General features: G+C 37.8%; 2 protein-coding genes across 7 annotated transcripts in view; one reads left to right on the forward strand and one right to left on the reverse strand.

Moving 5' to 3' along the window:
- Positions 1-25002, reverse strand: part of LOC111864413 (m7GpppN-mRNA hydrolase) — a 60983-nt gene that overhangs the window by 1583 nt on the left and 34398 nt on the right. For 3 of the 6 annotated variants that reach the window (XM_033751426.1, XM_023851636.2, XM_023851638.2), the window contains 6 exons: positions 13528-13607; positions 12125-12293; positions 11104-11322; positions 9505-9770; positions 4339-4477; positions 2430-2556 (listed from right to left, as the gene is read on the reverse strand). In XM_033751426.1, coding sequence (XP_033607317.1) covers positions 2430-2556; positions 4339-4477; positions 9505-9770; positions 11104-11322; positions 12125-12293; positions 13528-13607 — 1000 coding nt within the window. The remainder of the gene's footprint in view (positions 1-2429; positions 2557-4338; positions 4478-9504; positions 9771-11103; positions 11323-12124; positions 12294-13527; positions 13608-25002) is intronic. The other 3 variants (XM_023851637.2, XM_023851640.2, XM_033751427.1) reach the window with 2 other exon arrangements.
- On the forward strand, positions 16524-19696 carry LOC111864414. Its single transcript, XM_023851642.2, has 2 exons — positions 16524-17215; positions 18663-19696. Exons 1-2 carry the CDS (start codon positions 17008-17010, stop codon positions 18956-18958), a joined length of 504 nt encoding a protein of 167 aa, XP_023707410.1. The 5' UTR covers positions 16524-17007; the 3' UTR covers positions 18959-19696.

Below are 25002 nucleotides of genomic sequence, written 5' to 3' on the forward strand. Positions count from 1 at the left end.
TGTTTTACAATCAAAGACTGTGTTTTTCTGAAAAATATGATGGCAGAATTTGATTTAGTCACAGAAAAAACTGAAATGCTGACTAATCTACTGTAAAGATGGAGGCAGCACTTTGCTCATAAAAACCTCAAATCTCACACAGTATAAGCCATACATTCTTTCAACTTCACTCTTACATTATTTTTAAGCAAGCAGCCATGCACAGATCAGATACTGAACAACACAGTCGGGTCGGTTGACACTTGTCCTTTGTACGTATTTGGGAGGTCCTGGATTCAAGTCTTGCCTGAGGACCAGCTATCCTGATTGAGGATTTTATGGTTTTCCTGAGCCCATCAAGGCAGATACTGGAACAGTACTTCATATTAGGCCATAAAAGCTTCCATTCACATCCTTTCCATTCATTCTTTAATCATCCCATGATTCATCACTACACATGAGTAGTCTAAGGTACTGATCAACATATCAAATGGAGTGCAGCCTTCTTGAGGAGTTAATAGTTGCTCAGCTACTCAACAAAATGTGAGCATTTTATGGCAAGAGACTTCACAATGCTGAACACAGTAACATGCTAACAGATGCTAACAAAGCTATGCAAGTATCAGTATCTCCTATCAATTTCTAAGCAACATCTCAAAATGTGTGAGAGTCTGAATTGACCTGTAAGGCAAATTTCAAGGGAGTAACAGAAGTGTTACTTCACTGTGTTATCCTCCATTCTTGCTAGCACATTCAATTCTGTGTATGACAGCGAGGTTAAGGAAATAGTAAGATACATACCCAAAAAACACAGCATTAAATATATGCTAGGAACAAGCTAATTAGACTGACACAGCACACTTCCATTAAAACTATCACAACCAAAGAGATCTGCTTAATGTCAATCACTTAGTACAGCAATTCTGTCAACAGATGACCTCATGTATGATATATGCATGTTTATGGGAAATAACATGCTTTTATGTTGGCAACTGTACAGTACAGAAAAAATCACTCTGCTGGGAGAATTTAACATGGCATGTTACATAATTTACATAGTCTGATTTATATGACATTTGTCAGGAGCTCAGATCATACAGTGTCAAACAGTAGGATAATTAGTGATATCAATTTGAAAGGAAGTGGAAGGAAACAGTCGTGACCTAATTTGAAGTACCACCTCAGTGTTTGCCTGGAGGAGCTGAGGAAAGCCAAAAATAACCTCACTCAATATGACAAGTCTCTGAGCACAGACTTGAACCTGGGACTCCCAAATATAAAGCAGAAGTGCTATCCACCTGACTGCAACTAAATGTGTGTTACATGGTGCCAGCATTCATGTGACTTAAAAGATTTGGTCATGAAAATATTAGGCTGAGGGCACATCAAGGAAACTGGCAACCACAACGTGACCACAATTTCCGAGAATTGTTATCAGCCTGAGTTAAACACATGTTAGTGAATGGAGCAGCGCAAATTGAGGAATCAGCAATGCAACTCGTGGGGAAACTGACAAACTCAACTTCCACCAGGCAATGGAGCATGCCAGTCTTCTCATAATTGTGTTGCCACATGGTTTCCTAGTGTCAGCTTTCTATAACATGTGTCAGTGATTCATTTTTTTCTTAAGATGGCATTAAAGGTTGATGAAGCTGTTAATTTCGTTTCTGTGCAGTTAATTGAACCAGAGCCTGGCATATATGACATATGCTGCCCAAATTATGCTAGGCAGGACAAAATAGATTTGGCTTGGGAAAGAATTTTTCATGAGACAAAGGAGCCTGGATCCAGGTTAAGTTCTTTCGAAACAATATAAGCTCCTCAGTTAAAACTGTTTCAGAAGAATGGATGCATCCAATGTTTTCTTTTCCTAATATTGTATTTAAGCATCCTGTTGCATTAACATATCATTTATTTCACATATATTTCCGTCTTAAATAGACCTTATTATACAGTCACCCTTCTTCCACATTACATGGTTCACCTATATACAGCCATCATCAGGTGTCTTATATCTTGCTAAAATTGTTGCACTGTATGTCAAAATTTTGTATTGTGTGTGAATGTGATAGTTCATGATTAAAATAAATTGACCTTAATTAAAACAAATTAATTAGCACTGCAATATTTTCCTTATGGTCGTCATCCTCTCTTCTGACGCTGTCTCAACTGATCTCACCATATCATGACAAGATAAGTATTAGAATCTTCCATTGCAGAAGGTAAGTGCAAGAAAATTAAAAAAATGCAGCCATGCAATAGGTCAGATGAGCATACCCACTTAAGATGATGTGGGAAACTAATCAAACCTAACTTTCCTCAGCGTGCACCTGCTAAGCAGGAAACCAGTTGCCTGCTTGAAATCTGTGACATTTCTTGGAAATTTCGGTTGCCAATTTCCTTAATGTGCCCTCGTCCTTAATCACAGAGTGAATTGTGGCATTACTTACTGACAAATAATTGCCTCTTGAAACTCTGTTTGTAAGTGCGACCATTCTCCTGGCGACGTATATTGCGGGGAGGAGAAGAATTCAATCCTTTCTGCTGACGCATTAATTGAAAATCTTGTATTTCAGCCTACATATGAAACAGACTTAATATACTAAATATATAGTTATACATAATATTAATGAGAGCCACAGTATGGTACTACACTCTTCCTCAAAAGATGAAATCACAAAACTCTTACCATTTCCACCCGACTCTCTTACCATTGGCCTGTTAGTCAGATCCTCAGCTGTCACCTATTGAGAAAGCGAGGTCTAGATTCTCAGCTAACAATCTGTGCATTTTAAGCTGGGCATGCATTTCTTAAACTAAACTAAACAGTTTATAAGAACTCATCATAACATCAGATGCTCAAAATGTCTACTTTCTCCTCTTGAACAATGACACTAGTTTGAATTATGTGACCTTGAGAGATGCAACTGTTTCACAAATGATGTGCTTAAGTTCATCAAAATGCAGGAAAAATTTGACTACACAGAGTTTTAAGTCTTGTAGACCACCATCTGCAACTTAATAACCTGTCTTCAAACACATTTAAAGCATAACAATAATTAGCCATGTGTGCTCAAAATAAACAAAAGTCCTTCTGTCTTTCATAATGCATTCAGAAAAGGGCCAAAGAATGTCACTGACATATGATTGTGAATTAAAAGTCTGCTAAAAAAATATGGGTCCATTATTTTTGTAGCAGTAATGGCACACCAATCTGATTGAGAAAGGGTGCTTCAAAAGCCTGTCTTGCATTAATACTGCTACCATACTTATTGTTCTACGCAATGATATGCCCACTAAGAGAGAACCAAGCTTCATCAGTAAAGAAATGTAAGTTTTGTAAGTCAAGAACTTTATCATGTAGTGCCTACAAAAACCAGTCACAAAAATGCATTCTTCCTTCATAATCACTTTCTTCAATTGCCTGAATCTGTCTAATTTTATATAGCAACAGATGTTTCTTAATTGCTCTCCATGCTGTTGTCACTGAAAACTGTACTTGTTCAGCTAACTGTATCTGAGATTTGCGAGGCACTTGTTCTAATCCAAGTTATTCCTCAGTTACCATAGCATTTTGTCTAGTGCACATCTTGTCAAACAAACATCCAATTGAATGCACTCTCTTCACCCATTCAAAAATCACTGATGAATTTGGATACCAGGATACTTATGGTGAGACCGTTTTTAAACAAATTGTAAGATTTACTTTTCACATAAGTGCTGTATACAAGAAACGCTGTTCAGGTGATTTCACCTTAATTCAGTATTGTAAACAAGAATACGAAACAGACTTCTGAATGTCTTACCAGAACAGACACACAAAGGAGGCAGAGCTTTAGGAAGACTGAGATACATGGAGAAACCTGGTTGCTAGATGACCCACACAGAAGTGAAAATGTCATGACTTGGTACTTCACTTTAAAGACTACTGCATTCTAACACCATCCTAAGTCAATCAGATTACCAGTCAGTATAGCAACTGGCTACAGGCTGGATGGCCAAGGGGTCAGATTTCAAGTCACAGTAAAGGGCAAGATTTTTCTCCTCTCCACATCCCCCAGACTGTTTCTGGGACCCACCCAGCCTCCTATCCAGTGGGCACCAGGGCTCTTTCCCAAGGGGGTAAAGTGGCCAGGCATGAAGTCGACCATTCAACTCCAATTAGTGCCAAAGTCAAGAATAAGTGGATCTACACATCCATTCCTCAACATATCTTCATGGTATGGTTATTAATTAGTTAAGCAAAGAACAACTTCACCTTTCATTAATTGCTACATTCATGGGAAAGCTCCAAAACACTCCTCTGAAGTTGCTAATTTTCTTTAAACATTCTGCAACATTTTTAGCAGAACTTCCTACCTGAATAGCTTGAGTAAACTGCTGCTGCCTTTTGTTCTTTGGCAGATTTGTTTCAGCATCACCTACTGACTTGTGCCTGTGCCTTCTTGTTCCTTGCATTCCCTTCTGTTGGTTCTCCAAAATCCATCTCTTGAGTCGTCTGAAACATAAATACACAAACATTATGAAGTTAAAGTTGCCCCTGTGCTTGACTATGCACAGATTATGATGACATATGGGAAAGTGGAGATATATCTCTTTGTATTCTTAACCTCAGCACTAGATGGAGGTGAGTGGCCAGCTTCATACTCTGGTCGCAACTTTCCTGCCCCAACTGGAAATCAAATAATGATTCTTTGATTATCCAGCATGCTTCCTACTCAATATACCCACTGAGCTATCACAACTGCACATGAACACTGTGCTGAATTTTTAGTCTGATAACTGTTTCATGGGCAAATATATATTGCCACTTCCTACAATGTTGTCATATTTAAAACTTTTGCTGCAAACTTCGTGGAAATCATAACATACGACAAAGTACAAACAATGAATTGTAAGATCAGAACTACATAAGATTTTACTGACTGTTTTCAAGTCAACTCAGTCATTATGGATATATGTGGCTACTGCTTCCATCAAACAATTCTTGCAATGACACACTACACAAACATTAAAACATTCCGTACTATTTCATCATCATAGCTGCCAAATGGTCCCCAATGCAGAGAATGATAACATCACCATTGCCTAAAAGATCAAATCTCTGAAATGTTCTCCTTCTGCCATGCTGATGTGGGGCATTCTGAAAAAAAACACACTATCACAATGCAGCATTCCCACAGGAACACAGATGTAGGCATGGTTTCTCAAACTATGGGTGGTGATCCTCCAGCGGGATGCAACCTACTCTAAAGTGGGAGGGGTCACTGAGTTCTCAAGAATTGTTAAAATTTCGTGATTTCTCAATGATATTGGCACCAACCTAAACAATTACAGCATTTGAGGTTCTCACTATGAAGATTACTGTCTTCTAAGATGTGACAATGTGTAGTTTGGTAGATATTTACTAGAATTTTGGAGAAACTTACAGCCTCCATCTTCAGTAATTACAATGTTGTATCACAGAAGATAGTGACCTTCAACCAAGATAACTATAAGTCAGTGTCAATTCCATATCACTATAATATTCTTTCAGTTCTCTGCAATGTACAATATTTTTATTATCACTAGTAGATTCTTTCATGTCCCCTCACATCTATCTGTGTGGCTTCCTCCTGTGGACATCAGAGCAGATTTATGTAGCTGCAGACGCCAAAGCACTCCTTCCCAATTTCAACATAAACGACAATGACAATGGTAACAAAAGCATCGGGAGCTGCAACCCTCAATGCTTTGGATGCTTAAGACTTTAAAGCAGTAATTCTCAACCTTTCAAACACATCAAGTCAAACTCAGTAAAATCACAAGTCTGTGTACATTTAGGGTGAAAACATTACTAAGCCAATGGGTTTTTGAGCAAACTCGGGTGGTGGAGCTGCCCTTCTAGTTTAGAATCACTGCTTTAAAGCATGATAACCATAGGCACCACCCTCTTTAGCATGACAAACTGAGCATTTTCCTTGCAGAACGTAGTTTGTGTTTTGTATGGTTCTCAGAATAAACAGTGATTATTTTATCTGAACAGTATTAACTGACTGGTCTCTGTTATGAAGATGCAGTGTGTTTTCAGTGAACTATGAATTACATTTTTAAATACCATATTTCCTCCATTCTAAGATGCCACTGACCATGGGACACACATATGATTGAGTAATAGGTTTTTAGGAATGAAGACACTACTGACTGCAGGGCATCCTTGATTTCATTTCAATGCTGTCATAATTGAACCACTTAAAAAATATTGTAAAGTGACAGTTACCTACAATAAGAGGCACAATAGATCACTGTGGTCGCAGTGCAAGGGCCAAGAAGGCCCACCCCTTATACATTCATACCTACAATAATCTTGGAATGACAAGCCATCCAGAGTAAACAAGTTAATAAACCTGTTCACAATGGATGATCTGTTACACGAAGACTACCAAAAGTGCAATGGCAAATAGGACGATAACCAGATGTTCAAGAATGTTGACAATACCCACCCCCAAATCCTTTTGCCACATGTTACTGTAAGAAATGTTTTAAGATGCAACAATAAGTATAGGTGTAACAAGCAGGTACCAAGTATACCTTCAGCTTCCAAGCACCCACAGATGTCTTATACAAAGTCATATGTAACATTTTTAATGGAAATACATACGAGTAGAAATATTTTTGGAACCTCTTTTCTTGGTACCTTCTTGTTTACTGTCCCTGGTGTTATGGATATAAAGATTTTCCTTGTGTTTTAGCCATATAATTTTTTTACATTGATTCTTAGATATCAAATACAAAAATATACTCCGATTTCAGAAACTTTAATGGGATAAAAAAGTGCATCTTATAATCAAGGAAATATGGTATTCACCATTTTGGGGTGTGACTATAGATGGGGTATGGACTGGATACTGGATTTATTGATCACTTGTATACACTAGTCGGAACTACATTTTACAAATCTTACAAATCTCTGACAAGACTAGTATCTTCAGTAAATTGCAGTCTCCACTAGCCACTTCCTGGCAATGGCTTCTACAAAGAGAGATCTTCAGCTTTCCACACTCAGGTCCTCTTTTCATAGCTGCCCATGCAGAACTCTTGTCAATGGACAACTTCACTAACTGGGTCCCAGGCTGTTGGCCATTTCACACCAACCTCCTAGTCTGCTCTTAACACAATTTCAAATGAACTGCCAACTGAACTGTCTCATTCAGCAACCAGCTACTTCATGTCACTTCACACAACTGAACTGCTGACAACTGACTGCAGCCAAAGTCAAAGTCACATTGTGACTGATGGTCAGTCAGAGTTATGGTCATGGTAGTTGCCTAGTGACAGACCAAATACTGTTTACGTGAGAATGTGCCTACTGATTACCACTTAGAAACGCGTGTTTGTTTATCTGCCTATTTCACAGCAACAGCTGTACTCGTCCCTTTTGAGGACTCTGCCCAATAACAGTTCTATATGCCACAGTATTATTTAAAGGAACTTTAGGCAGCAAAATGCTGTAGGGCATACAACATTATATACAGAAATTACTGACTTCACAAATCTATGACAATNCCAACAGTTCTGTACAGTCTGCACTAGCCATTTCCTGGCAGACTTCTACAGTGGGCAACTTTTCAGCTTTCCACGCTCAGGTCCTCTTGTCATAGCTACCTCTGCAGAACTCTTGTCAACTGACAACTTGACTAACTCAGCTGATGTCCTCATCATATAACCTTGGGGCAGACCCAACAGAGAACACTGCCTCCAACAACCCTTCTATTGCTGTCATGGCAGTTGCCTATCAAGAGACTGAATACTGTTTACAGGAGAATGGGTCTACCAATTGTTGCTTAGAAACAGGTGATTCTTTATCTGCCTATTACATAGCAATGGTTGTACTGGTCCCTTTTGAGGTCTCTGCCCAACAACAGGTCTATACGTCACAGTATTATTTACGAGAACTTTAAGCAGAAAAGCGCCATAGGGCACATAACATTATATACAGTGATTACTGACTTCTAGGGTGTGGTGCTATGTAGTCTTGAAGACATCAATGTTTTAGAGAAACCTGCTGCCTCCATCTTGAGGGTAGATGGAGACAATAAGTTCCTCTGAACTGTTGGACTCTACAGTTGCATTAGTTAATTTAGTCCCAGCATGAAAATATTCAAAAAGAACAATGATTAACTTGTAAACTAATACCACAGCTCGGAAAGAGAGACTGGTGGAATGAAGAAGGTTCAGGATGACCAGCAACGGAACTCTTGTCACGTGTCCTTTGCACAGTGAAAGGGTGCATGGACCAAATCACCTCACGCCATATCTTCTAGACTATACAATGTCTATAGGATTTGAGGTTCTCAAAGCAGTGCTTGAAGAGTTCTATCTTCTATGATATAATACTGTATAGTCCACTAAAAGTCAACTGACGTTTAAAAAGGATATATAGACAGTGTCACGTAACTTCGAACAAGGACCCGCATTCCTAGTCAAATCCCGCGCATAGCTTGTGGTGGAGGAGTTTCTTAACACTCGTTCTTCCCTTGAACCCGCCCCCTTGTCTGAAATTTTTCTTCTGTGCATTCAAGGTTACTCTTGACCTTGTTCGAAGTTACGTGACACTTAATATGTCACCTCAACCTTCAGTGTTGAAGAATAAGCCAAGCCAAGCCAAGCTAAGCCTCCAAAGCATTGGCTGACCTGCAACAGACTACACAGCTTTACATCCCGGAAGATGGCACTCTACATAATATCTCCTTGCCCCAGTACCTTCATAATCATTGCCGTAAGAACCAAAAACCTCACATTAGACACTGACTTCATCTTTTATCTCAATGATACCAGTTTCAAGTCATTTTAATTTATCCAATTAAGTAAAGAAAGGCGAAGTTGTCCCTGTGCTTAACTAATTAAGCACTATGTTATGAAGGCATATGGAGGAGTGGATGTATAGATCCACATTTTCTTGATCTCAGCACTAGTTGGAGGTGAGTGGCCAGCTTCATGCCCTTTGCCCCCCACCCAGCGGGGGGGGGAAGAGTCCTTTGGTGCGCATTGGATAGGAGGCTAGGTGGACCTAAGAGCCTGTCTGGATGATGTGGAGAAGAGAAAATTCTTGACCATACCAGGACTCAAACTCCAACCCCTCAGTTTCCAGCCCATAGTTCCTTATCTTCAATTAAAAAATAAATTAAACAGATAAATTGTGGAATGGCATATTACTCACTTGATAAATGGCACAACCATGAAGAATGAACTTGGTCCAACACCAATTTNCCAGCTTCATGCCCTTTGCCCCCCACCCAGCGGGGGGGGGAAGAGTCCTTTGGTGCGCATTGGATAGGAGGCTAGGTGGACCTAAGAGCCTGTCTGGATGATGTGGAGAAGAAAAAATTCTTGACCATACCAGGACTCAAACTCCAACCCCTCAGTTTCCAGCCCATAGTTCCTTATCTTCAATTAAGAGATAATGTTATGCCCCAAAATTCGAGATAGTAGAAGAAGCCACGGCCNAAATTAAACAGATAAATTGTGGAATGGCATATTACTCACTTAATAAATGGCACAACCATGAAGAATGAACTTGGTCCAACACCAATTTTTAATTTTGGTGTATTGTCCTTCTTGTTGGATGGAAGGTCAGCAATCGTGAACCATTCAATGCTCTTAATCTCATTTCGGGTTCGAGGCTGGAATTTTGTGTCATGTGGAATCCCAGATACAATGTAAAGACGTATCAACTGATCATTAATTGTTGACTCAATATATTCATTTTTGTCAATCATCTTGCTAATATCAAACCCAGTTTCTTCTAGAACCTGAAAAATGAAATGTGTGAGAAAAACTAAACCAGCATGTCATGTGTAACAGTAATGCAAAATATTAAAAATGTAACCCCCTGAAATACTCTTTAAATGGCACTCAATACCCCCTCCCTTTTTAGCCACATTTAAATGACAGGAAGTTCCTGCTGTTCCAGACTTATCTCATTTTATACTTTTGGTGTACATTAATAAATAAAATGCATCCTTTGGTTGAACACAAACCAAAGAAGTGCATAAGACTGCCATCTGTTGACAACAAGACAAAATATTAGAACAATCTATGCATAAACTCATTTGTTCTGTAGTTCATTTAATAACACTATCAGCCATTCAGACTCTAGTGTCGAATAACAGCGAACAATAACTTCAAAATGCTGCAGTCCTGTACTAATTTAAAGTAATATCCCAGCACTTGCCTGGAGGAATTGAAGAAAACCACAAAAAGACTCCTTCGGGACAGTCATCCAACCTGAGACTCGCACTGAGTACCTCCCAAATAAAAGTCAAAATCACTTCAGCAAACTTATCACTGGCTCTACTGTGAAACAGCTAAATTATGAAAGCACAGTTGTCTGGTCGATTCTTCAAAATTCTCAAACTAACATTACTTTCACCATAGGACTTAATTAACTTCGAACACTACTCTGCAAACTTTTCAGCTACATTTTACGCAATGTTAAGGAAACCATACACATAGTATTTTGATTCTCTTGCTCTCCAAACTGACCTATGCCAATTTATTTTTCCAAAGAATTTTTAGAAAGTAATATTTCAGACCTGCTCAAATATCTGATGGCTTCAAATCTGAGTACAGCATTATCAGAAGTCACAAAATTATGTGCATTTTTATTAGCCATCCCAGTAACCAGTGTCTGTCAAGAGGCCATTCTCTGCTTTGAGAAAGATCCATACTTATCTATGCAGAACACAGACACAGCAGAGATTCACTCTGTTATCATTACTGACAGATGAGCTGAACGTGCTTCAGGACTCAGACAACAGCCTGTGCTTCTGTGACTATGTGATAGATATTTTCGCTGACAAAAAATTGTCGCTTGGAACTGACATATATAGGAGAAGTAAGCTCAGTAGTTGCTAACCATATTTTCCTTAATTTCAATTTCATCTCTTATTCTTTCACTTCATTAATTTTTAACAAAAACCTGCACAGTTGTTTCGTACAATGTACACACTCAACCATTAGATGTTTTATAACAGCCTTCTGCTTGAGAATGTGGATAATACTTCTGCAACTGGGTATGGTCATCAATTTACTGTGCATGCTTATACTATAGGACCATTACAAAAAAAAAAAAAACAGAATTACCTCTCTGCCAGCGCAGTGTATCGGATCTTCTGCCTCATTAACCTTGCCTTTAGGAAACCCCCAGGATGACTTGGCCCAGTAGCTCTGTACTAAGAGAACTTGTGAGAGATCTTCATTGAGCAATATGGCACCGTATGTGGGTACTGCCTGTTTATAATCTCGCCACTGTTCCAATACTGATTCAAGGTTTTTTGAATGCGGTTTCAGAAATGGTATGTGCTGTATGACATTCAAATGAACACACTCAGTATCAAAACAAAAGAAAAAACTTTAAATAAATTCAAAATATGTGAGATTTGGGATTCTCATGTCAGCAGGAATCAAGAAATTTTTTAAAATATGGGAGCCAAGCAAACATTTTTGTCATCAGAGAACCAGTACTTTCTAGCACTTTGATGTGGTTCTCGCCTCCAGTTGATGCACAAGGTTCCTTCCATTGCACTGTTTATTTTAAATATGCATAGCAAGGCACAAGAAAAAAAACACTAGATTTTAAACAGAGAACAAATTGTTATGATATGTTATTTATGTTGATCTTAACATCTCTACATATACTTTGCTATTTCCTCTGTACTCTAAATGACCAACTGAGATTTCAAGAATTCCAAAGGCCAAATCCCAAACATCAAGTGAGAAATTATTCACCAGCCACTATTTCTTTTTCATCTGTATGGCAGTAAACATGAAAATTAAGGTCTTCTGGGATGTGACTTGTGCAATCTGGCAGATGGGTAGCCACATGTCAGGGGAACCTGCTGTGTCCATCTTCTGGATAGGCGATTAAGCCGCATAAAAAAAAAAAGTATACAATATAGGGAAGTGAAGAGAGAAACCATGACAGCAACCAAGCCAACAGTCCTCTCTCATCCTGTGCAGCCCAATCTTCTATCCTGATGAAGGAAGCCGGAGGTCCCTCCAAATAATACCACCTCTCTAACAAACTACATGAAGCATTCCAAAAGACCATAACTTTATTTCAAAGTACTATAATGCTGAGAGAGACAGTCCAAATAAACCATACCTGAAACATGTGAGCAGTAAATTCCTTCATGCCGCATGGCTTCAGCTTGTTTTCTGCTTTGTCATCAGCACAGTAAAAATCAAGGTAATACCAGTGTGCAAGTTCGATTTGAAAACATATCCTCACCAAATCTTTTCTCTCTTCCACAGGAACATTAATAATAAAACGACTGCAAGATAAATAAAAAAAGAACATAAATAAAAGCCCACACCCATGCAAGACACCACACATAACTCGGTTTCTTGAAGCGTAATTATCTCTTTTTTTTTTTTTTTTTACTTGACTTCACTGTCTACAAAATATTTCCCTTCAGTACATGTCTCTTCACTTATCAGTGGAACACAAATTGAAACTCTGCCTCAGGAATAAATATATTTAGTACCCAGTCATCCAGCTGTTAAGTCTCACTTTTCTCCAATAGGCAAAGCAGGAATTTGTAAAAAAATACTACTTTAATCAAGATAATTCAAAATTAAATAATGTGGCCCATTTTCATGGTTGGAAAATAAAATTCTTAGGGACCAAGTGTGGCTGGAAAGATAAAACAAAGGTTTGATTCCCAACAGAAGCAACAGATTTTTCCCTTTTCAACAACTTCCAGACTAGTTCATGGGCCCACCAGCCTCCTGGCCAATGTACCAGGAGCTCTTTCCCTAGGGATAAAGTAGCTGCAGCATATAGATGACTACTCACCTCCACCTAATGCTGAGGTCAAGAATGGCAGAGCTATATCACCACACCTCCACAGGTCTTCATGGCATGGTGCTTAGTTGCTTAATGAATTAAGCACGGAGGACAATATTACCCTTCTACATAATTTTTTAATAGCACTGCACTCAGAAGGATTGTCTTGATATGTTATTAAAGTAAAACGATAATTTAATTGGCTTCTTCATCAGCAAATTTTAGAGTCAGGCGTCAGGTGTATGCTAGCTGATAAAGTACCATGAAATGCCACATATGGAAATATTGAAGAAGCTTCTGGAACCATAGTGACACATCTTTATGCTACAAAAATCATTCCTACAAAGACCACAAAAACTGCAGAACACTGCTGCACAACATGTAAAAATGTGACAGATAAAGTAAAGGAAAACTCTGTATTATGAAGAGAGTCAGTTCATGTGTTTCAGTCAACTGATCAGTAATGACAGGTATTGTATTAGCAAGTGAACTGCTTGTTGACTACAAAGCACATCAGACACCTACTATGTGGAACTTGTATATTAATTTCAGGACTGACATGATTACTCAATTAGCAACCAGAAAGAATGGAATGCGTACAATGTATGTAACAATCAAGCAATCTATCTATCTATCTAATCTATTTGATACTGCTTAATCTGCCTTACCTGACTGTCTGTCTATCTATCTCTACATAAGCATACACATAAATTGTATACCTTCCAAGGTCATCGAGAATCTCCAAGGGAATGGAATGTTCAGTAGTGACCTCCATTGATACAAATCTGCAGAAGTTCTGCTGAAAAGTTAAAAACAAAAACTGCCATTAAAATCAACATTTTACATTTCATTATAATTCTTGGAAACTCTTTAGAGCATTCATAGCTTCTGTGTCTATCTCTTCAAGCAAACAATGGCTTGTGAATCATTCATGACGAGTGACACCAGCTGTGCTGCTGCTGCTGAAGAAACAAAACTACTGGACTCTGTATCTTTGCATAAAAGAGAATTAACACATTTTCTCAAAGACAGCATGATCACCACCCACTGCCAAATCCTTCCTTTGCATGATCACCACCCACTGCCAAATCCTTCCTTTGCATGATCACCACCCACTGCAAACTCCTTCCTTTGCATGATCACCACCCACTGCCAACTCCTTCCTCTGTCTTGTTCTAGAGTAATCACCAATTTTTCCCCAGTTTATTCTCTGCATTCCCTTTTTCTCATAGTACTGGCTGAAGGTCTCTCAGAACAGGGTGCTGAGGAGAAAATCTGCAGTGACGGATGAAGTGATGGGGGGGGGTTTGGAGAAAACATAACAAGGCGCTTCATAATTTCTACCCTTTACCAAATGTAATTAGAACAATCAAGTCAAGTAGGATGAGAAGGGCAGGGCATGTGGCACACATGGGGGGGAACACATATGATTTTGGTGGAAAAACCACAAGTAAAGGCTCAATCAGCAAGACCTAGACACAGGTGGGAGGACAATATTCAAAATGGATCTTAGAGAAGTAGGATGTGGTGATATGGACTGGATTCATCTGGCTCAGGATAGGGACCAGTGGAGGACTCTTGTGAACACAGTAATGAACCTTCTGGTTTCACAAAATGTTGGGAAATTTCTGCTTCTCAAGAAGGGCTCATCTCCATGAAATCAGTAAAGATTTCTCTTATTCTCCACTGCTGTCCTACTCCAAGGATGATGTGAAGTGGAATAAGATTATGAAGTATGAGATAGAGGAAATAGTAATTAAATAAATTAAGATAAGAAAATAAATCAACAGGATAGGTAGAATGCCAGTGGTGAAAAAAATGAGTACGATGAGACAACACATCAGCTTTTTGTATACTTCAAGAAAGCCTATGATTCAGTTATTGCATTGTACAATATTCTGATAGAGAATGGGATACCCATGAAACTAGTTAAGTTGATTAAAATGAGTTTAAACGAAACGTACAGTAAAGTCGATAAAGGTAAACAGTTGTCTGAGTAATTTCCTATCCAGAATGGTCTAAGACAAGGAGATGCTTTATCGCCACTCCTTTTCAACTTTCCTTTAGAATATGTCATTAGGAAGGTCCAGGAAAACTAGGTGGGACTGAATTTAAACAGGACACATCAGCTGTTGGTCCATGCCAATATGAATCTACTGGGTGATAATATAGGTACCACAAAGAAAAAGACAAACTTTAATTGATGCAAGTAAGGAGGTTGGTCTAGAATAGAGAGAAAACTAAATATATGTTGCTGTCTCATCATCAAAATGCAGGGCAAAATCATGATATAAGGATAGGAAACAGATGTTTTGAAAATGTGGCACATTTCAGATATTTGGGAACTAACTCCGTGGCTTTAGTCCACAAGCGAACTATACCGACTGAGCCACCGCCACTTGTCGGCAAAGTTAGTGCCAATTTTAGAGGATAGAGGGTGTCACATGGTCAATGCAACAAATACCACTGGCCGTTAATTTTGGTTTTCTAGACTGGAGCCGCTATTTGCTTGAAATACCTCCTCAATTATCCTCATGAGGCTGAGTGGACCCCGTTCCAGACCCACTGCTTCTCATAAAATCTGATAGCATTGGTAATCGAACCCGGACCTCTGGATCTGTAGCCAGGAACTCTGACCACTAGACCACAGAGGCAGTCCAGATATTTGGGGACAATGATAACAAGTAAAAACCTGATTGAGGAGGAAATTAAGGAGAATGAACTCAGGTAATGATGCTACCATTCAGTCCAGAACCTTTTGTCTTCTCGTCTGCTGTCCAAAAACATAAAAATTGAATATACAAAACTATAATTTTGCCTGTGGTTCTGTATGGGCGTGAAACTTGGTCTCTGACATTAAGGGAGGAAAATAGACTGAGGGTGTTTGAGAACAGGGTCTTGAGGAGAATATTTGGACCGAAGAGGGATGAAGTGAGGAGCTTCATAACTTGTACTCCTATCCAAGTATAATTTGAATGATCAAGTCAAGGAGGATGAGGTGGGCAGGGTATGTAGCACAAATGGGGGAGAAGAGGAATATATATAGGAGGAAAGAAACCACTGGGAAGACTAAGGCATAGGTGGGTGGACAATATTAAAATGGATCTTAGAGATAGGATGGGATAGTATGGATTGGATTGACCTGGCTCAGGATAGGAACCAGTGCATGACTCTTGTGAACACGGTAATGAACCTTTGGGTTCCATAAAATGCTGGGATATTCTTGAGTAGCTGCAGATTTGGCCTATCCTCAAGAAGGGCTCAGCTCCATAAGTAATAAGTAAAGTTACCATTTAGTTTAAACAAATCGATCTCTTATAATAACATGTTCAACTCACACTATCCTACTTGCAATTCCAGCATATGTATGGCAGCAAATTGGACACCAACTCAGTGGTACCACCAGTTTCCAATCACATCAATTATGGAATATCTGCAGATCAAACTTTCTGGTGGGAAGGAAATTTGCTGATTACCAAATAAAACACTAAAGTTCAGTTGCTTACCATTTTTCTAGCAAGGAAATTTGCCATTAATAGGCAAGACATGCTGCCTGTGCCGCATACCTTTCAATATTCACCTGCATTTCCTTTTCAATAAATGTAATTTCAGCTGTTCACTTTGTAAACATAACTGATAGGAATCTACAGTAAGCTAAACATATCACTGGAAACAGGAATTTGGGAATTAAACAGTGAAACTCCACACCTTTAAATTTCAGTGTTTATTAAAGCATTTTTCATACATTAATCCCAACTGTACAAAACATCTAAACTATGCTATGGTATCACCTCTATTTTGCCACTTAATCAACTAATTTATCTCACATTACCATAAAATGATATAACAAGTTGCCATTGTATCTTACCATTCAACGTCTCATTTATCGAACTTATTACAAATTTTGCCTTTTATCAGAATGCAGCTTCTTTTTTAGTCTCACAGAGAATGCAATTTCAAACAAATAGGATGGTAGGAACTGAATGGTAAGATATGATGGCAACTGGTTATAACATTTAAGAAGCTTACATTATGTATATACATAAATAATGAATATATAAATATAATCTTTGCACAGCAGTCCAGAATTTGTATAAACTCCTGTCTTGACCTTACAGAATTAAGGATGCTCGATCTCAGAAATCAGTTGTTAATAGTTTTGCTTGCAGCAGTGCGGACACAATATTTTGTTGTGGGTAATGTGTGTGTTCATGTTTGCAGTAACATGGTCAAAATATCTCGATTTGGAAGTGTCTGTGTGTACACCATCCACATTGCCCCCAACCCTGGATTTGGACCTCTGGGGAGAAATCTGTCAAGATTTGAGTAGTTTGTGTCCCAAACCACTAGAGGATACATCTTCCACCGATCGTATCCTACAAAATGAACTGAACACACCAAAGATAGGTAAAACATTTTTTAACGTATTAATGAACGCCTCAGTTGAAGTACTTTTATTAACTTCCTAATGTTAAGTGCAATTGGAGAAGCATCTATGAGTCATATTTGCTGAATGGTATTTTTTTATATGTATGAGGGTTTGGAGGAAACCCAACCATGGTGCTGCTGCCAAATATGGCATGTCACAGTTGATCATGTATCTGAGTGCATGACACCATGAACCCAAGAAGTTCTTGCACAGGGGGATCCTTCAACAGGTCCCCCATCCTTGGGTTATGGTGGTTATTTCTGAAGGCTTCAAGTCCACCCTGGACAATCACTAAATGAGTTTCATTTGGACAACCCTCATGCAAGTGGACAAGATTTTGAGTTTTATTCAGTTTTGAAGTTGAAATAAGTGAGACATAGTCAACAGTGTCAGGTGCGAGGCAACTTTATGTTCACATTCAGTTTAACTTTGAGTTGTGATGAATAAGCATTATATACAAGAACTTCATACACAGGAAATTTTAATGTTATTATGAGCATTTTGGCGGGACAAAATGTTTCTTATAGGAGAAAACTTCATATTCCCAAAAGAAGTGCTGTGTGTAGGAACATTCTGTAATTCAAAGATTCTGGGCATACTGAAGTTCCACACAAGTTACTGGTCAAAATGGTTGATTAGTAAAGTTATCTTAACAGTATGCATCCTGTTGTGGGTCATAAACAAGGTAAATAAAATGTATACAAAAGTATGCAGTCTGCACAACAATATTCTGTTTTTTAAAACAAGGTAGACACTATCGCATCAACATTTGTTTTTATTGACGCTACATGTTTCGACCCTTATACTGGGTCATCGTCCAGCGTACTCGTACAATGATACCAGACTCAGTTGTTAAATTGCATCTAATTCATCAATATGCATCCTTAGTGTGCACTTGAGTGTTCTTAAATGCATAAACTGAGTCTTTCAATTAACATTTTAAATGCTCAGGTAATTAAAAAATTAGAGACTAAAGATTAAAACATAAAATTAAAATTGTTCTAAAATGGAAAAGAAGTATTTTGTGATATATCTCTTTAAAAATTTGTGACTGCTATGTGTTGACGTGATTTTCTGGTGTGGGGCCCCACACTATAGTCGCTTCTACTACCAGAAAATTACATCAACACAGTAGTGCTGTCAGTAGTCCTGAAATTATGGGACATGATAAAGATTTTAAAAGATGGCACCTATAGGCTTGCAAGGAATGAAATGCAAATAAAAAAAATGTTATGTTAATGTAATTTCACATGCAATCAGATGATAGTGAAATTTATTTGACAGCACTGCAGGTAGCTCAAATTGTAATAGCATGAAATTGTTGGTTCCTCAGTGTTCTGTGGAAAATTCTGTATATTATATTTGCAAATTGGTGATAATGTATTGTGATAGTATGAGTAAATGTATCTGTTCTTTGGATTTCAGTTGGGCCAGATACCATACTGCCTACCAGAATGGATTTTGTTGCTGAGACGTCTGGTACACGTGCAGAGCCTGTGCACAAGGAAAGAGAGAGGGAGTGTAAACAGATATTACCAAGGTTCAACCTGCTTGGAAATCAGAATCAGCTGTTTGACGGAGGAACACAAACTAACTTGGGGGGGGGTCATCGAAGGAAAGGACAGACACTTTCCAAAAGTAAGACTATCCAGAAAGGAATTACATGCACACAGTTTGATAGAAAGTGCAGTCTCTCAAGATGGGCCAATGTTCAAACTTAAGATCTCCAGAACTAATCGAGCCAGCAGTATGAAGGTGCTGTAATCCCAGAAACTGTCCCCAATGGAGAATATTTTTGGATTGGAAGATCTCTTACTGCTGAGAGAAACCTGTGGACATCCAGCAAAACGGGAATATCCCCCAAAATCTAAGGAAAAGAGTAATTCAGGCAGCAGATTATGGCAGAGAAAATCCTCAGGTTCTGTAGCTGGTGAGTCATGGACTCATTCATCAAAAAGGTCGAGAATGTCTTCTCTTGATCCTGCATATGACCAATATTGACAGCTGAGAGAAAGAAATAACGAATCGTCACGAAAATCTCGACAGAGGAGGAAAGCTCATGAGAGAGAGTTGGAAGAATTAGCTGCAACTCTTTGAGCAAAAATGAGAGTTTGAAGAAGAGGATAAATGAACTTGTAAAGAAGCTCAAAGAAGCACTGCTTGAGGTTGCGCTTAAAACTAAAATGGTGTAAGTGTAAAACCCGATGGCAACACAACTTTTGTACTTGACACTTCAACATAACTGTATGACATGTATATTGGATACATACTCATTGGTCATGAAGACTGTGTTATTTATACGAGGGTCGTACTGAAAGTCATGAGCAGCAATTTCCTCTTTCACAAGAAATTTGATGACATCATGCCGGCAAAACAACATATCGTCGGCCATTTTGTTAGGAGTGATACTGGTCATGTGATGCAAGCTATTGACGTCACAAGACACTCAAGTTTAACGCAACAGCTGGTTCCACCTACCACCATACTCTCTTTCATCTGCTGTTCCTAGGTTGCATGCAAAAAAAGTTGCTCATGACTTTCAGTACAACCTACATGTGTTTTACATGTATGAATGTATATGTGTGTGTGTGTGTGTATATATATCAAAATAAAAAACAATTCTTACCATTCAATGGCTCATTTATCTTATCAAAGTTGTTAAAAAAATTATGACTAAACATATCACTGGAACAGGAATTTGGGACTTAACCAGTGAAACTTCACACCTTCAAATTTCAGTGTTTATTAGAACAATTTTTATTCGTTAACCTTTAATGTATGGACCTTTAAACCCTGAAACACAGATGAATATTTACTCCTCAGTTCTCAAAACAAAAGTTGGCTGACCATGTCATAAACAGTCATATCTAAACGTAAATAGTATCGAAACCAGTACCATGATAAACAATGTAATTATTCAGAGCTAACAAATGAACCATTGACATGACCTTGCGCGGGTTAGTTTTGGTTTGAAATGGAAGCTCAAACTGTCAGCACTCCCAAAGAGAGCACGTGTCCTAGGTTAAAAAAATATAACATTCGGCTGCAGCGTGATGTTACTTGCTGTTAGATATATATAACATTCCTATGGTAAAGGTTAATCACAACTGTAAAAAAATCTAAGCCATCCAATGGTATCACCTCTATTTTGCCATTTAATTAACTAATTCATCTCACACTACCATAAAATGCTATAACCAGTTGCCATCGTATCTTATCATTCAATGGCTCATTTATCACTTACTAAAATATCCTTTTTATCATTATGCAGTTTATTTTTTAGTCTAAAGAAGAAACTGCATTCTGATAAAAGACATACTTTTTAACAAGTTCATCCATCCTCGTCTTCAAACTCTCATTCTTTTGTTCAAGAGTTGCAGCTAATTCTTCCGACTCTCTCTCATGAGCCTGCCCCCTCTGTCAAGATTTTCTTGATGACTCATTATTTCTTTCTCTCAGCTGTCAATATTGGTCATATGCAGGATCAAGAGAAGACATTCTCGACCTTTTTGATGAATGAGTCCATGACTCACCAGTTACAGAACCTGAGGATTTTCTCAGCCATGATCTGCTGTCTGAACTACTCCTTTCCTTAGATGTTGATGGATATTCCCGTTTTGCTGGACGTCCACGGGTTTCTTTCGGCAGTAAGAGATCTTCCAATCCAAAAATATTCTCCATTGGGGACAGTTTCTGGGATTACAGCACCTTCATACTGCTGGCTCGATTAGTTCTGGAGATCTTAAGTTTGAACATTGGCCCATCTTGAGAGACTGCACTTTCTATCAAACTGTGTGCATGTAATTCCTTTCTGGATAGTCTTACTTTTGGAAAGTGTCTGTCCTTTCCTTNCCAGCTGAAATCCAACAAACAAGATACATGTACTCACATTACAATACATTATCACAAATTTGCAAACATAATATAACAAATTTTCCACAAAACACTAAGCAACCAACAATTTCATGCTATTACAATTTGAGCTACCTACAGCACTATCAAATAAATTTCACTATCATCTGATTGCATGTGAAATTACATTAACATTTTTTTATTTGCATTTCATTCCTTGCATGCCTATAGGTGCCATCTTTTAAAATCTTTATCATGTCCCATTATTATTATTATTATTATTAGAGGGGATGGGTTTCTCCATGCACTTAGACCAGTTATTGGTCCACTGTGCATCCCCCTTTAATTTCTACTGTCACCATACCCTACCGGTACTGGTGCGTGTTATCAGCCCCGTTCAGCCAACGACATCGGCCCTCGATACCTGATATTTCCCCCATCTACCAGAGGCATTGGAAACTACTTGGGTGGGAAACTTGTTGCCTAATTTTGCTCAGAGGTCTCCTAGAGACATGAGGATCTTTTACATGCTGTAAATCTACAACACGGGACCCGCGGCTTAAAGTCCCTCCTGGAGGACTTTTTCCTTGCATCTTTCCGCCCTTAAAAATTCCACGACCTCCGCCGGGTTTGCACCCGCATGCCTTGAGTCATGAGCTGGGAACGTTACCCCTAGACTATGGAGGCCGCTTATCATGTCCCATAATTTCAGGACTACAGATAGCACCACTGTGTTGATGTGATTTTCTGGTAGTAGAAGCAACTACAGTGCAGGGCTCCACACTAGAATATCACATTAACACATAGCAGCCACAAATTTTTAAAGAGATTTATCACAAAATACTTCATTTCCATTTTAGAACAATTTTAATTTTATGTTTTAATCTTTAGTCTCTAATTTTTTAATTACCCGAGGATTTAAAATGTTAATTGAAAGACTCAGTTTATGCATTTAAGAACACTCAAGTGCACACTAAGGATGCATATTGATGAATTAGATGCAATTTAACAACTGAGTCTGGTATCACTGTACGAGTACGCTGGACGATGACCCAATATAAGGGTCGAAACATGTAGCGTCAATAAAAACAAATGTTGATGCGATAGTGTCTACCTTGTTTTAAAAAACAGAATATTGTTGTGCAGACTGCATACTTTTGTATACATTTTATTTACCTTGTTTATGACCCACAACAGGATGCATACTGTTAAGATAACTTTACTAATCAACCATTTTGACCAGTAACTTGTGTGGAACTTCAGTATGCCCAGAATCTTTGAATTACAGAATGTTCCTACACACAGCACTTCTTTTGGGAATATTAAGTTTTCTCCTATAAGAAACATTTTGTCCCGCCAAAATGCTCATAATAACATTAAAATTTCCTGTGTATGAAGTTCTTGTATATAATGCTTATTCATCACAACTCAAAGTTAAACTGAATGTGAACATAAAGTTGCCTTGCACCTGACACTGTTGACTATGTCTCACTTATTTCAACTTCAAAACTGAATAAAACTCAAAATCTTGTCCACTTGCATGAGGGTTGTCCAAATGAAACTCATTTAGTGATTGTCCAGGGTGGACTTGAAGCCTTCAGAAATAACCACCATAACCCAAGGATGGGGGACCCGTTGAAGGATCCCCCTGTGCAAGAACTTCTTGGGTTCATGGTGTCATGCACTCAGATACATGATCAACTGTGACATGCCATATTTGGCAGCAGCACCATGGTTGGGTTTCCTCCAAACCCTCATACATATAAAAAAATACCATTCAGCAAATATGACTCATAGATGCTTCTCCAATTGCACTTAACATTAGGAAGTTAATAAAAGTACTTCAACTGAGGCGTTCATTAATACGTTAAAAAATGTTTTACCTATCTTTGGTGTGTTCAGTTCATTTTGTAGGATACGATCGGTGGAAGATGTATCCTCTAGTGGTTTGGGACACAAACTACTCAAATCTTGACAGATTTCTCCCCAGAGGTCCAAATCCAGGGTTGGGGGCAATGTGGATGGTGTACACACAGACACTTCCAAATCGAGATATTTTGACCATGTTACTGCAAACATGAACACACACATTACCCACAACAAAATATTGTGTCCGCACTGCTGCAAGCAAAACTACTAACAACTGATTCTGAGACCGAGCATCCTTAATTCTGTAAGGTCAAGACATGAGGTTATACATATTCTGGACTGCTGTGCAAGCAAGGTAATCATTTATTAAAAACTGCTATTGCAAGTATGTACATGAACACTTCATAGACTCTTTCAAGTATTAGTTGTGTTCACAGCAACTGTTGGACATGCCCTCCTCCACTCACAACTACCTGGTTACTATTAACACAATTCAAAATCAGCTTCACTTTTACACAGACTACTACGATATATGGCACTATGGCTGAACCAGGTTCCCACATTACATCACTTGATTCAAGATATGTTAAGTGAACTTAAACCAGGTTCCCATGTTACATCACTTGCCTCGAAGACATATTAAAAGGGCTTAATGACGCAAAAAATTGATACCTGTTAGCTGTTAGCATTTTACGTGCGACTTGCTTTTTAAAACCTTTAGAAGTTTCTTCTACATCACTGCTGTGATGTAGCGACATTTGTATTTAATTAGTAGGAATTGTAATGATCCTAATATTAAATGTTATTATAAGGCATATTGTAAATCTCTGGCTGGAGATATTATAAAAAGTAAGTGTCTTTATTACAATAAACAGATCTTAAATTCCAATGATAAAACTAAAAGTACTTGGAATATTGTTAAGGCACTGACTAGTAGAAGTCCCATTATGATATCTTACCTACTTTCATTACTTTGGATAGAGCATATACTAATTAAAAAATCATTTCTGAATCTTTTAATAAATAATTTGTCTGTAGCTGACATAATTATCAATATAACAAATAATATAATTTAATTGATAAAAGTAAAACTTCTACTGAATATTTGTCTGATATTTTTAAAGTTACCTTTCCTACCATTAGATATAATTTGGTCTCAAATTAATGAAATTGTAAATATTATTAATAAATTGAAAATGACCAGTTCTTATGGATATGACTAGATCCCCATCAAAATTTTGATAAATAGTGTATATTACTTAACAAAGATGTCATTAGCAACTGGTATATTTCCAGATTGACTTAAATTTTCTGAAACAAAACCCATATATAAGAATCTTATTAGTAATTATAGACCCATATTGTTGTTAACTTCTTTCTAAAAAATATTTTAAAAAGTGATATACAGGAGAAACACTTGGTCAATAATAATATTTTGGTAAATGAACAATTTGGATTTAGGGCAAACTCTTCAACTGACAAAGCCACTTGTAGTTTACTTAACCAGATATTAATGGCTATGAATGATGGACATAATGTGGGAGGAATATTCTGTGATGTAGAAAAAGCTTTTGCTTGCGTTAACCATAAGATATTATCTGAATTATGAAATTTCACATGGAGTCCACCTAGGTTCCATTTTAGGACCTCTGCCCTTTTTGATTTATATTATTACTAAGTAAGATGTCTACCGCTATTCTTTTTGCTAATAACACTAGTGTAATTATTAGTGAACTTGATCCCTTGGTTTTCCAAGATAGATTAACTGAAGTTTTTAAAATTTTAAATATATGATTTAAACTTCTCGAAAACAGACTATATCAAATTCACAACACAAAATTCCTATGAACAGGACAATTATATTAATATTGCATATGGCAAGAAGAAAATTTATGAATCATGTTATATAAAGTTTTTAGGAATATCGTAAACACACTATCATGGAAGAGACATGTTGATGGTCTATTATGCTTATTTCCATTCCATTATGTATTATTGTATTATTTTCTGGGAAAATTCTTCATATGCTATTAACATTGCCCCC

The sequence above is a fragment of the Cryptotermes secundus genome, unplaced genomic scaffold (assembly GCF_002891405.2).
Source record: "Cryptotermes secundus unplaced genomic scaffold, Csec_1.0 scaffold511, whole genome shotgun sequence".
NCBI lineage: Eukaryota > Metazoa > Arthropoda > Insecta > Blattodea > Kalotermitidae > Cryptotermes > Cryptotermes secundus.

Coding starts and splice junctions, on each gene's coding strand:
- LOC111864414 (XM_023851642.2), top strand. CDS start 17,008: ATGTGTGTGTTCATGTTTGCAGTAACATGGTCAAAATATCTCGATTTG. Junction 17,216..18,662: donor ACTGAACACACCAAAGATAG/GTAAAACATTTT, acceptor TTTGGATTTCAG/TTGGGCCAGATACCATACTG.